The 14,448-nt window shown below is 35.4% G+C and overlaps 1 protein-coding gene across 1 annotated transcript; it reads left to right on the top strand.

Moving 5' to 3' along the window:
• Positions 1-11,121, top strand: LOC145233476 (fibronectin-like). The gene is made up of 14 exons (XM_080098202.1): positions 1-229; positions 612-730; positions 1,528-1,684; positions 2,948-3,088; positions 4,256-4,375; positions 4,787-4,876; positions 5,280-5,376; positions 5,826-6,007; positions 7,291-7,421; positions 7,879-8,044; positions 8,244-8,398; positions 8,911-9,091; positions 9,799-9,912; positions 10,419-11,121. Exons 1-14 carry the CDS (start codon positions 181-183, stop codon positions 10,532-10,534), a joined length of 1,818 nt encoding a protein of 605 aa, XP_079954328.1. The 5' UTR covers positions 1-180; the 3' UTR covers positions 10,535-11,121.
• Positions 11,122-14,448: the final 3,327 nt, after the last annotated feature.

Below are 14,448 nucleotides of genomic sequence, written 5' to 3'. Positions count from 1 at the left end.
ACTTTATTTTTTTGCCAGATAGAGAGTAGAACGTACTAAGATATTATATATACTAATGGGACTGTAGAAATTACACGAGCCATTTTATTCTGACGTGTTGAGAGGGTTTTGAGGAAAGATCTGTCTTTGGACTTTTTGAATCGTCTGATTGTAAATACAAATTATTTGGATTGGGCTGCAATGCCTGGATTATATTTTACAGTTTTGGTTTGCAGTGTCTTAGCACTAGGTAAGTTGTATTTTTATTTTTGGTAAAAAGAACCCAAAGAGATTGTTTTGTGATGAAAGTTTTAGGGAAGTACCTATAATGTCACATTTGATCAATATTCAACTCAATTAAGTCATATTTTTTTAACTTAAAAAGCAAGTTTTTGTTTCTCTATTTTGATGAGCCTTTTCGTACTAAGTTCATACGCCGTTTTTTATACTTTCTTTTTTAAACTGGTTTTGTTATGTTTACAAGCTAATTTTGAATACGATTAAAAAGTAGGCAACAATTAAATTGAGAAATTAAATGTTGGTAATTTTTGGACACTCGGTGTGCACAATTGTACTTCGATAACTTGTTTATCTTGTTGTTGTCAATTTCGTTAAGCCATTTTGCTTCGTAGGTTGGGCACAGAGATTACCAACTCCGATTGGAATCACCATTCCCGCAAGAACGCTCACAATGGTTCGTGTAAATTGGAAACAACCGCCGAGTATCAAATACACCAAATTCGGCGTAAAGGCAAGTCTTAGATCATACAAACAAAGTGGTTTGCATTGATTCAATTGCAAGGTCATTTACCAAGAATCAGATATACGAATATATTGATATAAAGCGTAAGGTTTTTTATTTTTTAATGCCACTTTACATACTTTAATTGACCTGCCTGTTTCTTACTATTTTTAAAAAAAACCTTTAATTGTGTCATAAGGCATTAAATGGTCTGTGCTGGAAAAACGTGCAGAATTTTTGCTCTAAGTAGCGCCTTGACATTTTCAAGAACTGTGGCACGTAAGCTTCAAGAAAGGCGATAAAATGTGTGTTGGCGGTAAACACATAACCTCTAATTGCAGCTTTTGATACAATATCTGCATGGGTGTGCTGTAATGTCACACAGCTTTTAGTTTTCGCAGCTTTTACTTTTCATAACCTTTAACAAGATGGCCTTTTCCAAAAGCTTTTAATAGATTATCTAAAGCTTCTTTAAGTTTTCCAATAAAATACGTTGCTAAGTTTTACAAATATACAGACTATAGCTCCCATACGTACCGATAAAAAGCAATTTCTCTCAATAACATATTAATAGTATCCACATATGTAGTAATATACAGTCACTAAGGTTGTAACGTTGATTACAACTTAATGACACCTTTGTTCAAGGTTCATTTTGACCACACTGTACATTTGGCTTCAGGCTCTGTAAGTTCAAAATAGGCCCTGAATGATAATACACCATTGTTGCATTCTCGTACTGCTTTTGCTGTATGTTCATATTTGACCACCCTTATTATAGTACCTGTATTTATATGATGTTGTAGATATCTCCAAGAGCCACGATTCTTCCGCCTGAGCGACCGGACGACACTTCTCGAACGTTCGAAGACCTTCAACCAGGTATCGCTTATACAGTGACGTTACGTGGAGAAACCGCAGATAGAAGACGATCAAGACCTCTACGATTCCATATTTGGAGTGGTAAGAAATTTGTTTAAATGTAAAAATTTTATTTTGTACAAAAGTGAAATGTTTTATTTTTTATTTTGTATAAAGTGAAAACTTTATTAGTAACTTACCTGGGTTTTTAACTTAGGACGTTAATGGGGCTAAATCTCTGCCTTTCTTAAAACTTTAACTACGTTTTGCATGTTTTTTTTAGTTTCATGGATTTCATGTTTGTTAATAACCTGTTTAAACTACGTTATTACAGTTTTAATTACCTAGTTTTTTTGGAAATTACGTGTCACGGGGATTTTTTAAAGTGGTTAGGTGGAAAGTACACAAAAACGAATGAAATACATTGGTTTCTTTATACAAACCAAAGAAAATTAGGGCGTCACATCTGTACATAAGTTATAGTCTAAAAATAATAAAACAAAATCCTCAATTTATAAAGCAACAACGTTGTTGGAAACAACGTAAATTGTGTTGATTCGATTGTAAGTATTGTATACTAAATGCGATTGTTCACACATTTGAAGTTTGTTATATGCTTTTTAAATCATCCAACTTGGCTTCTACTTTCAGCAACAATCAACTTACATTTCTCCGAAACGCATTAAGTTGTAATTTTTCGCAGAATAAACTAAACCCAAACTAACAGAAGCTCTAAACCAATAAAGAAAAATATTTTGGCTTAATGAGAAACGTGAAACAGTTCAGCGTACTACATACGACCGTATACTGAAGCACTTTCCACCGCAAACAAACATTCAAAATTGACGTTTTAAAGCCTTCGTGGGTGGAGTCGGCAATCCCTTGTGCAAACATGTAACGTTGCTGAGAATACCTCTTCTACGTGACTATATTAGGCGGATCCGTTAAATTGAGACAAAACAGTTTGCCCAAAGGCGCCATAAAAAAATCAAATTTAGGTAAAACCAGTTGCGGCCCTATTTTAAAAAAACACTTTTAAAAATAAAAATACTAAAACGTTGAAGTATATCGGGCATGAAAAACAAGACGGCCTATTGGGACTTTCGGTTCTGCCTAAAACAGCTTAAAGCGAACACTTATGGGCAGAAACTTAACGCTGTTTGATAACATTGTTTTAAACTTCGTTTCGTGTACGAAAGTGCTGACATATAAACAGAAAAAGTACTTAAATAATTATATTCCAGTCAAATTGACGCGATCATACTGAAAGCGCTCAAAGTTTTAATTAAAGGCTAATTTGATCTTTTTTTTGCTTTTGACATTTAATTAAAGGCTAATTTTGATCTTCTTTTTTTGCCTTTTCAGAGCCCCGGCAACCACGATCGCTTAAACTCACACCCATTCGTGAGGTGAAGTTAGCGGTGAAACTTGGAGATTACGAAGACACATATTCAGCACCAGTGGTTGGTCTGCACGTTGATTGGGAGGCCCCTGAGGGCAGAACAGGTAATTTCTATCTAAACTGGAATCAGACGTAATTTAATAGTTATATTCAAATAAAAATCATCCTAAATCGAAAAATGAAATTTGTGTTTTGTTTATACCTAATGCACAAAACAAAAATGTCAATTCTATATTTAATAATAAGTTATTTGCTTTTGAGTCAGTGTTAACAATGTTTAATTCGAATCTGAAGCATTTGAAATCTTTTCAAAACAGATAAAATCACGAAATTTCTGTGAGGTTCAATTGATTTCCAAATGCAAAGTTTATTTTACTAGCCAACGTTTAAAAATCAGAACCCTAAATGCATTTCTCTGTTGAATGTTTAAAGCAGCAACTCGCCAAACCGGCAACGCAGCATTACTCTGTGGTTAATGGGCGCACGGGTAACTTTCTGCTTGTTTCCCAGTTTACAATCTTCCTAAATGTCAAAGTCAGTTGCTATCAACGCAATCTCAACATAAGGCGTTTTACTAATATTCTCCTGGTGCGGTGGAAATTTTGATTGATCAAACACAGCGTAAAATAACCTGATCAAAAATGTAAAGAATAAAGTGAAACAGACCATCGTCAAAAATGGTATAAGTAAAACAAATTGTGCTAAAAACTGGTGCTTTTTTGCATTAAAATTTGCTAAACAAAGTACTTCTCGATTATTTAATATGACAAATTATGTCTAACGCTTGGTGTTTACAATGTAATTTTCTTGGTATGTCCTTTTAACACGGAAATGATTGATTAGCCAACATCTATGAGCAAGACTTTGGCGACAGGCAATTGACTTAGTGTAAAGAAACTGACAGGTCTTGTATACAGTATAATATTTGGCGTCGGTGATAAAGTCGAAAAAGGGTAGGGCAAGACCTATTCCGGACTGCATTAAAAACAATGATTAATGGGCGCCAGAGGTGTTTAGTGTTGTGTCAAAAAGCAGTATTACCTGGCAAACAGCTTAACAAAACAACTCAATAGGAAACACCCAAATATAAACATATTTGTCGAATGACTTTCACTTTCCAAAGATGCGCTGTTTTCTCTTTCAGCAGTTATAAATATAGCATCTTGAATTATAGGTTAATTTTTGGATTTTTGATGGTAATATCAATCTTACTATAGCTGATTTGAATCTGGAAAAAAATTGGAAAACTGACTTGAAATATTATTATTTAGGTTTAAACGGATACGATGTTCGTATTGAACCAAAAGAAGATTGTGCAATGTTAAATCCGCAACCTAATAAGGACGAAGAACCAGATCACACAAGTCGAATTTTCGCAGGACTTACTCCAGGTATGTAATAAAATGGTATGCCAGATTAGGACATAAGCTTAACCAAAATAAAGCATTTATACAAATATGAAACATTATTGTTGACATTTTTATTAGTTACGTTTCGTTAAATATTTGTAACTTTTCTTTTCAGTAACGGGCTTTTCTGAGTCATCGCGACATTTTATTACAAACTCTAATTCGCAATGCTCATACATTTTGTAAAATCTACGCGTTTATCAGTTAATCCTGTACAACGTGTTGCGCATATACGGTTATACATTTTCCACAGACGCGCGAAATCCTTGGTTTTGTTTTTAGTACAACCAAACGATTCACGGTCAAAACAAACTGTCTGACTGCCTTTGAATTCCGGCTAATCACGTTTTAAGCGCAGACTTTGTCATAACGTTATCGTATTTTGTGTTTAAGGTCAGCAATATACCATAAGCGTTCGGACGAAAACAGGTCCTCTGTATGATTTGGTATACAGCACTCCAATTACAGCTACTGCGATAATCCGTAAGTTTGTTATTTTTTTTATGAGATCAATTTTTTATGCTTGTCAAATGGACTGAAACAAAGGAATGATATTTTTGCAATAATATTGATATACATTTTGTAAAGATGAAAATGATTTGATTGCGGTCATATTTTGAACAACCTATGGTTTATAAAACTTCTTGGTTTGTTTTTGGTCAATTTTTCTCTTAAAAAAATATTGTTTGCAATCCTCAAATTAAGCAGGCTGCTAATTAACATTTGCAACCATGGTTTGCCCAAACATCTATCTTAAAACGTGACAAGAACGTTTTGCGTTCATGATCATGTACATAAACATTTCAACAAACACAAAAGTATAGTAAGACGTTACATTTCGCTGACTTCTAAAATATTTGTCAACGAACTGGTCCATCTGTTTTAGCACCAGCCACGCCTTATACAGTGGAGGTAACAGATGTGGGAGCAACACATGCAAGTGTTAACACTTTGGGACCGTTGAAGGGCATTTTCGACAAACTGTAAGTGTCTCGTGTTTATCATAACAAGTTCAGACTTTGTTTGTACAAGCATAGGATTAACACTTTTGTTGCACGTTATTACTGGATTTAAGTGTAATTTTTTCTGCAAAAGGATTTCGGGTTTTGTCAGTTAAAATTAAAAGGCTAAATTAAGTGAACGACTTTAACCAAGAAATAATTTAGTATTAATCAGAAAAAAAGTAATTCGAGTTGTTTTCATAAACAACCCAACTGAAAAAGTTTGTGCAAACATTACAAAAAAATATTCTTGCATGCTAAAACTAACAACAAACAGAGAAGCAAGTATACATAAGAAAAATCATGATGTTTCAATAATCCTCTGATGTCATTTTCAAGTAAATTAATTTGTCACAATTTTTCTGGCTTGTATGTGTCTTGTATGTGTAAAACAGTGAATTGCATTTACCAAAAAACGTCTCCACTTTCAGAGAATTTGTCCTTGATCCGGAGCACGGGGTTGTAGGCCCTCCATCTCTCGACCCAATTTACAATCGCTTTAATGTTTATACCTTTACCGGATTGCAACCTTCTACAAAATACGTATTGAAAGTATATTCGGTATCCAAAGGGGTAAGAAGCTGGGAACCATACACAGTGGAAATCAACACAAGTACGTTTTTCATATCATAATTTGATGTAAGTTTACTAAGTTAATGACCATGGTTTTAGGAAAAAGATTTGTTTAAGGTGATCAGGTTAGGCTACATAAGGTCATTGTATCGTGCTTGAAATGTATCAATTGTATATCGCCAGACTTGTACTTTAAACTACAAGATACCAGTTCGTTGCTTAGTGGATGAAGACTATAATGAACCAAATAAGATACTGGTATAAATCTTAAAATCATAGGGACGAATAACTAAAAGTTTTGCATGAACTTATATCGCCAGATCTCTCAGAAAATGAACTGTCTAAGCGTATTGCCAATTCCACGTACATGTTATATTTAGTTACTATAGTAAACTAATTATAGTTGACGGTTTGGGTGGTTTAAATAAATTTTGTAAATCGACTCACTAAATTAGTGGCACGTTGTTGGCCAGACGCCCAGTAGATAAAACGTTGGAATAAGCTTCAAATTATCGGCTTTTGGGCGTTGTATATTCTCAATTTTACAAAACCAATTAGCATCAGCGTTTCAACAGTAGGCGCCGGTCACACATATTCTAAGCTTTTTATGTTCTCGTGCGAACTGACTTTTTAGACATTGGTTACAAGGGGTGTTCTGTTTCAACCTTTGTTTATGTCAATCTTATTACGCGATGTTACAGACGAAATAGAACCGTTTCTGGCTATGGGATCAAGTAGCGATTAGTTTCTATGAAACATTTGGGCTAGTGTTCAAATTCTTGCAAAAAATGTTGCTTATAAAACATATGCATGTTCTAACAAACAAATAGCGTACCTTTCAATACAATATAAAACACTGTTTCCTTGCGGTGGATACTGGATTGAATTGCGCTCTGTATGTTCCGGTCAAGTTCATTACAGTCCAGCTCATCCACAGCTAGTGTGTTGTTTTCAAATTTGCGAATTACGTGCATGTTTGAAAAAACGACCCGATTAAACGAGCATGTAAAGTACCAATGACCAATATAGATCATGAGTACCAAGTTTGGTGCTGAGAGTCGTATTTTATTCGATTTTACGCGGGCCAGAAACCATTTCCAATCATGATTTAACCGTTTTTTAATTACTATTAATATTGCCGAATGTAGCAGTTAGACTCATAATGTTACGCTAATATCACATAGTAATCAGCGTAATTTGTTGAACAAATTTATTGTCTCAATAAAAGCATAAACATTGCTTGCCAGATTTACCCCCCTAGCGGCCAGTTTGACAGCAGTTTTGCCTCAATTAAAGAACGTTGTACCGTTTTTTTCTGTTCAGAACCAGCTGCTCCTATGCTTTTGCAAGTTACTGCATACGGCCAAGATTTCGTCACGCTTCAATGGGACCAACCTGCAACGTTTACAACAAGCGATGAAATTGAATACTTGATTGGATACGTCGACATTGAGGTAAACCCGATATGAAAGTCGACTAGCGTTTAAATATGGTAAAGTTTTTGTAGCGCACTTTTGTGTATGTTCTACTTTGTTAAATGTCGGTTTAAAACATTGACAAAATTATATTTAAATAAACTTAGTTGTAAAACAAAACTTGGCAAATTGTCATGAACTAACTTACATTAAAAAGTAATGTTATTTTCATTGAAGGTACAAGTTGTATTGAAAATTTTGGTAATTTGTTCTACAGGAATTTTTCATGAGTAAATAGCGTCTGACAGCGCAAAACTCTTTGCAAAGCATTTTTGAGTACATCTTTGCTACTCCTTTAAATGTTCGAAATAAATTTATGTATGACGTGTTTAACAGGTCAGTCCAAACATTGAGGACAAACAATATCATTTTTCACCATACTCAACTAAAGCCAAGAATGCATTTCTTATTGTCCTTTTAATTTTGTCATTTGTAGGACGCGACTTCTGGACAAACTGGCACCACACGCGTTAGATCAGGAGATTTCCTTGTGAATGTGAAAGTTCAACAACTAATTCCCGGCGTGACGTACAAGTTTACGGTGTACACGCAAAAACCAGGAGAATTACCTGTACTGCAGGCCGAGACAGTTCAAACAACAAGTACGTATAGTTTCTTGTGCACTCAATATGGTTATCTATGGGCTACCAAGTATGTACAAAATTTTGCTATAACTTGTTTATCGCAAAACTGAACACATGTCCATCATACCTCATGGGGAACATAAAGGATAAACATTTAAATACAAAATACCTGCAATTGTCCACGAGAACAATACATTTTAACACATCTTGTTCTCAGTACCTCCTAAGCCGAGAATAACCACATTGGATCCAACCAACGGGGGAATAATTGTGGTATATGACAGTCCGTCAGTGGGCAAATGTCCTGAACTGAAAGTGAGCGTTAGTCCGAATCCTGAAAGCAAACCACCCGGATATCACTTTATCGGACAGGTTAGCAGAACAGTTTCCCATAGAGTAATAGTTACAGCGTTGTAAGGCTTGATTCGGGCCTGACTTTACAGTTTGTGTCAGTATTTGTTTTGATCAATTTAAGTAGCTTTCGGGTTAGTGCCTGTACTTTCGGGTCCGGGCTGCAATTTCAGGCCTGTTCACAACTCTGAATAATTACATTGCGTGAAATTGGCATTCCTGAAAAAAACACCTATTTAGTTCAACATTTTGCACTGGGCATGAATTCAATCTTTCCTGAAACTCTTTTTCGGTGGTAAAACATCATTTTAAATTGAAATGTTTTGCCACAACCTGCTCTGCTTATATCACACAATCTGTTTGTTCATTATTATTAATAAGTTGTTATTAATAATAATATATTTTAATAGTCGCCGCAAGGCAAGAAACAGGGTTAAACAAGCTTGAAGGCGCGAAAGCTGCCCTTATTTGACAGAAAAACCTTAAGTGCTTACCATACAGAAGTAGTCATGTTTTGCAATCTCTTGTTTTAGGAAATCTATTTACCCAATGTACCCCGCGAGGAGAGGTTCACAATTCACAGCAGGTGTGTGAGTAACTATCTGGAAGGTCCAGAACTTGTTGTTTCCTCCCGAGCTGTTGTGGATCCCGAAACGGGAAAAGTCGGCGATCCTCCGAACTTGCCGAGACGAGCATTACCTTGTATTCTAGCAAGTAAGAAACCACATTATTTATTCACTCAAAACGATTAGGCCAAACCAGCGATATTAAACGCTAACAGCAAATGAATACTGCCGTTTAAAAATATATGGCTCTTCCAGTCCTTGTAAAAAGGGAAGTTTGCCCTTTTTCGTTTCTATATAGCTTAAAGCCAATAACACTTTCCCAAATCTTGAACGTATCAATAAAATTGGAAAGTACCGATCTTTAATGGTGTTACAGTTATTAAACATATTTCTCCGTACAACGTAAATTCGTTTTACGTTCGGGATTCAAATACCAACCCAACAAACATATTTTTCTACCGTGACCTTAAGGTAACATTGCAAACTACTGAAAAGCATGTAGGCCTATGAGTTTAAAAAATGACCACGGAGAGGTTATCTATACAGCCTAAGTTTTTAATGAGACAAACCGTGTTTCATTATTTCAGATTAAGTTTTAGTCCATTTAACATGTTTTACCGGCTCCTAAAGGTATATTCCAGATTCACATGTTGTTGACTCGTTTTAACACGTGGCAGGTTTAAAATTAAAGCAGATAAACTAGTAAACCGAAGAAGATCAAGTAGCCAGGTTGTGTTTAGGAATGCGTTCGTTTCTTTACTTTTCAGTTTGGATTCTGTAATTTCGCCGGTTCTTCCAGTTGTTTATTTTTATTGGTCCATAAGTCTTTGAATGTTTATATCAACTGTTTGTCAGGAACCGGACGAAGGGTACCAAGGCCGGATGTGGTGACACCAGATTCATGTTGCGGAAACAGACCTTATAACAAGGCTAATCAACAATGCTGCGGAGAGATCCTTGCCAGAGAAGGTTGGTATTTCTGATTACCTGTAAGACGAGTGGGGCTAGAAATTCCCGTGGTGTAGACTACAAATAAACAGTTCTGATAGCGTGTTGGACAATTTAGATTGGAGATTTTTAGCAATCTTAAAAACGTTACTTCGGTATATGGTTGCGTTGTACAGCCAAATAAGTACATGCAAATCTTGCATTGAAACTTACTTTACCTATATAGTTGTTAAACGCCTAATACTGACCTAGGTCAACCATAGTAGGCTACATTTATAATTTAGATACAAAAAGAGCTTTACCAACAATAATAAACGTTTTTTATCAAGTTTTATACAACAGCGCACAACGAAGTTGTCAAATAAAATGTGCAATTGATTTTGTATGAATCTAACTTTAAAAACGCAACTATAGGTTTATCAAGATTTTAAGGCCTATTTGATAAAGTATAAACTATAAGCCAAATAAGGTAGGCTATGGACAACTCAATGTGAAAATTAAACTATAGTATGTCTTTTGTAAAACAGGGGATAATCGGTTATGCTGTCACCAAACCTTCTATTTCGCAACGTCATCGGTATGCTGCTCTGGTGGCCTCGTGCGGCCAAAAGAAGACGGTTGTGAGGACTTTTATGTCCGCTAGAGAGAAGCAAGGCGCTGATTCACCACCTTCAGTGTTGAAACTAGCGAAGTTCGTTTTTATCTCTGGTATACTACAAACGTGACAGATCTGTTTTTATTCATAATAATGCATAATTAAAAATTTTACTAGATCATGGTCTAGAACTCTAAATCATGTTCGGAACAAATTTAAGAAAAAATTAAACTTATTGACTGGCATTTTAGGCCAAGAAGATTTAAAATCGTTGATCCTAGATATTTCCGACACTTTGTTATTTTTTGCGCTTACCTATGTTGTTAATTTATCAGCAATACACAGTTTGTGGCTTATTTTATGTTGATCGTCAACGACCTGTTCCATTACCGCTTTGTTAGCAAATCAAATTTGTGTTTAAACGTGCAAAATCTATATTCTATCCTACGGCCGTACGTTTTTAGTTTCGCATCACCCAAGTAATACAATAGGTTGCATGCAATTTTTCTTTGTTTAATAAGATCCGTTTACCTTTGCATTTTTTTAACAGCATACATCTCGCTGCGGTGCTTTACTTTCGTTTTTCATTGCAACATGCTTTCTCTTATTGCAGCAATAAAATATACCGCATGGTTTTGCTATTTGTGTGAAAAGCATTTAAAACCATGTAAGGTCATGTTTATGTTTCATTGCATCGTTATTCGTGATGGTACGGAGAAATGTTTCGACGATTCTAACATGCTTGCAAAATTACTGAGGCCGCTTTAAAACTGTCGTAAATTAAAGTGTACCACCAATTTCTTTAAACCACCAGGTGTCAGATGTGTCCTATCCGAATTTAACCGAAAAAGTAGGTTTTGTAGAAAATCTTTGGGGTATGCAAAAAGAGAGCTTTAGTGCAATAGTACAATTTACATTGCCTATAACACAAAAATATAACAACAAAATGCCATTAGGAAAACCTTCTTTCCCTTCATTCTTTTGCTCATGCGTATAGGATATTATATTGAAACATCAGCAATAACTGTTTTTCGGAATAATCGTTTACAAATTAGATTCTTTTCTAAATCAAAATAGAAAATAATTGAATAATTGAGTTTTTTTAAGATTATCATGAAAGGCTAAAGAGGCCATTTGCTTCAATATGACCTGATGTAGTAAACGAATGCGGTTCAATTGCTTTCTCGTGTGTGACCGCGTGCGTGTGAAATTCAGCGACGTTGTTTTTCCATCGGCCCGCACCGGAAAAACACAAACAAAAGCGGTCGATCACAACACCTGCTGCTTCACATGTGAGATACTAACACCGGATTAGCGTTCGTTATCAAAATGGCAAGAACCCAAACAGACCTCAAAAAGCACTAGTTTGTTGTTATATGCTTCTGGGAAATGCTGTCATTTCCAGAAAACACTTTTTTTCTAACCATTTTTCATTGCAAAATAAATACTACCGTTTTAAGTTTGAGATCCTACTTTAGGCCCTTAAAAGGAAGTCAAATAAACATACAAATCAACATTTTTCAGTGTTAAACTGTACTAAGCAGGATCACACAACTAAAACTTCACATAGCCTATTTAGGTTGTTTGATATATAACTGATTTAATAATCGTTCACGCGGCAACAACCACAACACTCACAGATAAGTTATAAGGGTCCGGCAATATCACACAAAATATAAGAACCAGTATTAGCTATAATCAGGCAATCGCGTATTTGTTACTAAATATTCAATGCTTAACTTCTTCGTAATTGTCTTCCACAACTACAGCAAACTAATAAACTTATTTGTAGTGCTTATATCACATCATGGTGTATAGTTTATTTGGGGAAGGAAGCTGTTTGTACTGCAATCGAATGTTGACAAACTCTACGATAAAAGCGATCTAACGAAATTGTTGTTTGTTGTCAGAAACATGACAGTGTTTCCCGAGGGAAAGGAGAATAAAAATAAACTGTCGAGTAACAACGCAATTAAACGCTGTCTATAAATATATTCACTTTTTTCGCATGTAAATTAATTTCACTCAAATTATCACAATTTTAAAGGAAAGGAAATATCGTAGAACCTTTCGATTTAAACAAATATTGCCAACAGTAACTTGGCACTTAAAATCCCAAGTCATTGAATAGATGTGGTCTCATTTTTCACAATAAAAGAAAAAGCGTCCCCCCTCTTCGAGCTAAATTTAACGGATTATTTTGAATGAGCGTTTCCCTAAGTGCACACAAGAAAACCAATGTTATATTAAGTTTGTCGCAGCTGTAAAGTTTACCGGAGACAATTACTTATGCTGTTTTGATTTTACTTCCGCAATCTTGCGCCTTAAAATTACGAGGCTTAGTCGGGATGTTGTTCGGAATTTAGCATAGATGCGGAACGCAACAATTTCCGCCAGAAACGCCGCAAAACATAAACGAACGAGACCAGAGCAGTCGGTGCGTTTCGCCAGGTAGGAAAATTAAATTACCCAAGTTGTCCCAGCGTTAGCCAGCTGCAAGGAAGACAAATAACGCAGCTACTTGCGTGACAAGGGCGCGCCATAAAAATAAAATTAAGGAGGTTTTGGTTCGGGCTCCACGACCCCAAGTCGCTAAAATCATGAAATAAAATTATTTAAGCAATTGGATTGATTATAACTGTTTCTTGCACTAGTTAAAACAAGTAGCCGAATGACGATGTCCATCAAGCTACAGGGAAACGTTAGAAAAATTGTTTTACAATTCATAAAAAACGATTGGTTTGTATGACTTTCACGCCTTTCATAACTTCAGTAATTAGTATAACTTTATGTTTTTGAAAACATCACAGCATAATGATGCCCATCGTGCTGGTGGGCAAAACGTCGAGAAAAACATTTTTTTAACTGAAAAAAGAGTATGTGTAAAACTTTGCACCAAATGAACAAAATACATTACTAAATATGCGACCATGAGGATGAAACGTTTCAATATATTCAATATTTTCTACGTCGCTAAATGTGCCTATTTGTCCTTTTTTTTAAAAAAACTTTTGAAGAACCCTCCTCTATGATTCAAGAAGAGCCACCCCTTTCCATGTGGTGCTACGCCTTCCTTTCAAGTCGGGCAGAGCGTCGTTGGTGTTGCGACAAATCGGGTGAAACCGTATCACCGAATGGCAATAACTCGGCGGGTTTGAACCGTCGCAGGATTTTCACCGACCGTGAAGCACCGGCGCATCAACATCACCCTCTACTATGAGTCACTTAAAGGGCAGGGCTTGGTATTTGTGACTATTCCGGGCAAACTAATAAGTTCTAGTTACCAATTGACCTGAGAAATAAACTGTCCTTTGGGTAACATTTAAGATATTGTACAAAAATAGACGACAAGGTATTTGAAGAAATCGCTCTGTGTTTGTATTTGTGACAAAACATTCCTGTCTAAGTAATGAGTTCTAGCTACCAAAGGATCTGATCAACAAACTGTCTATTGAGTAACATTTAAGTTATTTTGCGAATATATATAGGGTATTTTTTTGGAAAAATCGATTTACATTTGATATTTTACAAACGTAGACGGCAAGTTAATTAAAAAAAAAAGGTTTTGAAGAATGTCAGCAACAATATATACAAATACACCCTAAACTATAGGTTTAATACGAACCCTAATGTTGACCTTGATTTTGACGACAGAAACATTTTCTTGTTATTTATCTGTTTTTCACAACAACACGATAATTTTCTCAACAGTTTTATACAACTCACCAGAAAGAGTTTAGGTCTTCGACTGTCATTACGAAAACAAATTAAATGGTACCAACATTTCTTTTTTATCAATGATTGAAATTACATTAAAATAATTTAAGAGGTTTTGTGTTCAACACGGAAAAAAATTTCAATAAAGCTCCACCACCAACTGTCAGGCCACAGCTGCTTTTTTACCAGATAAAATTAGACACAAACATTTAGCCACAAGTAGCTCATGACGCAAGCCGGTGTGT

This window comes from Phallusia mammillata, chromosome 6 (genome assembly GCF_965637545.1).
Source record: "Phallusia mammillata chromosome 6, kaPhaMamm4.hap1.1, whole genome shotgun sequence".
Lineage (NCBI taxonomy): Eukaryota > Metazoa > Chordata > Ascidiacea > Phlebobranchia > Ascidiidae > Phallusia > Phallusia mammillata.
Note: the sequence above shows the minus strand (reverse complement) of the source record. Positions and strands in the feature narration are given on the sequence as shown.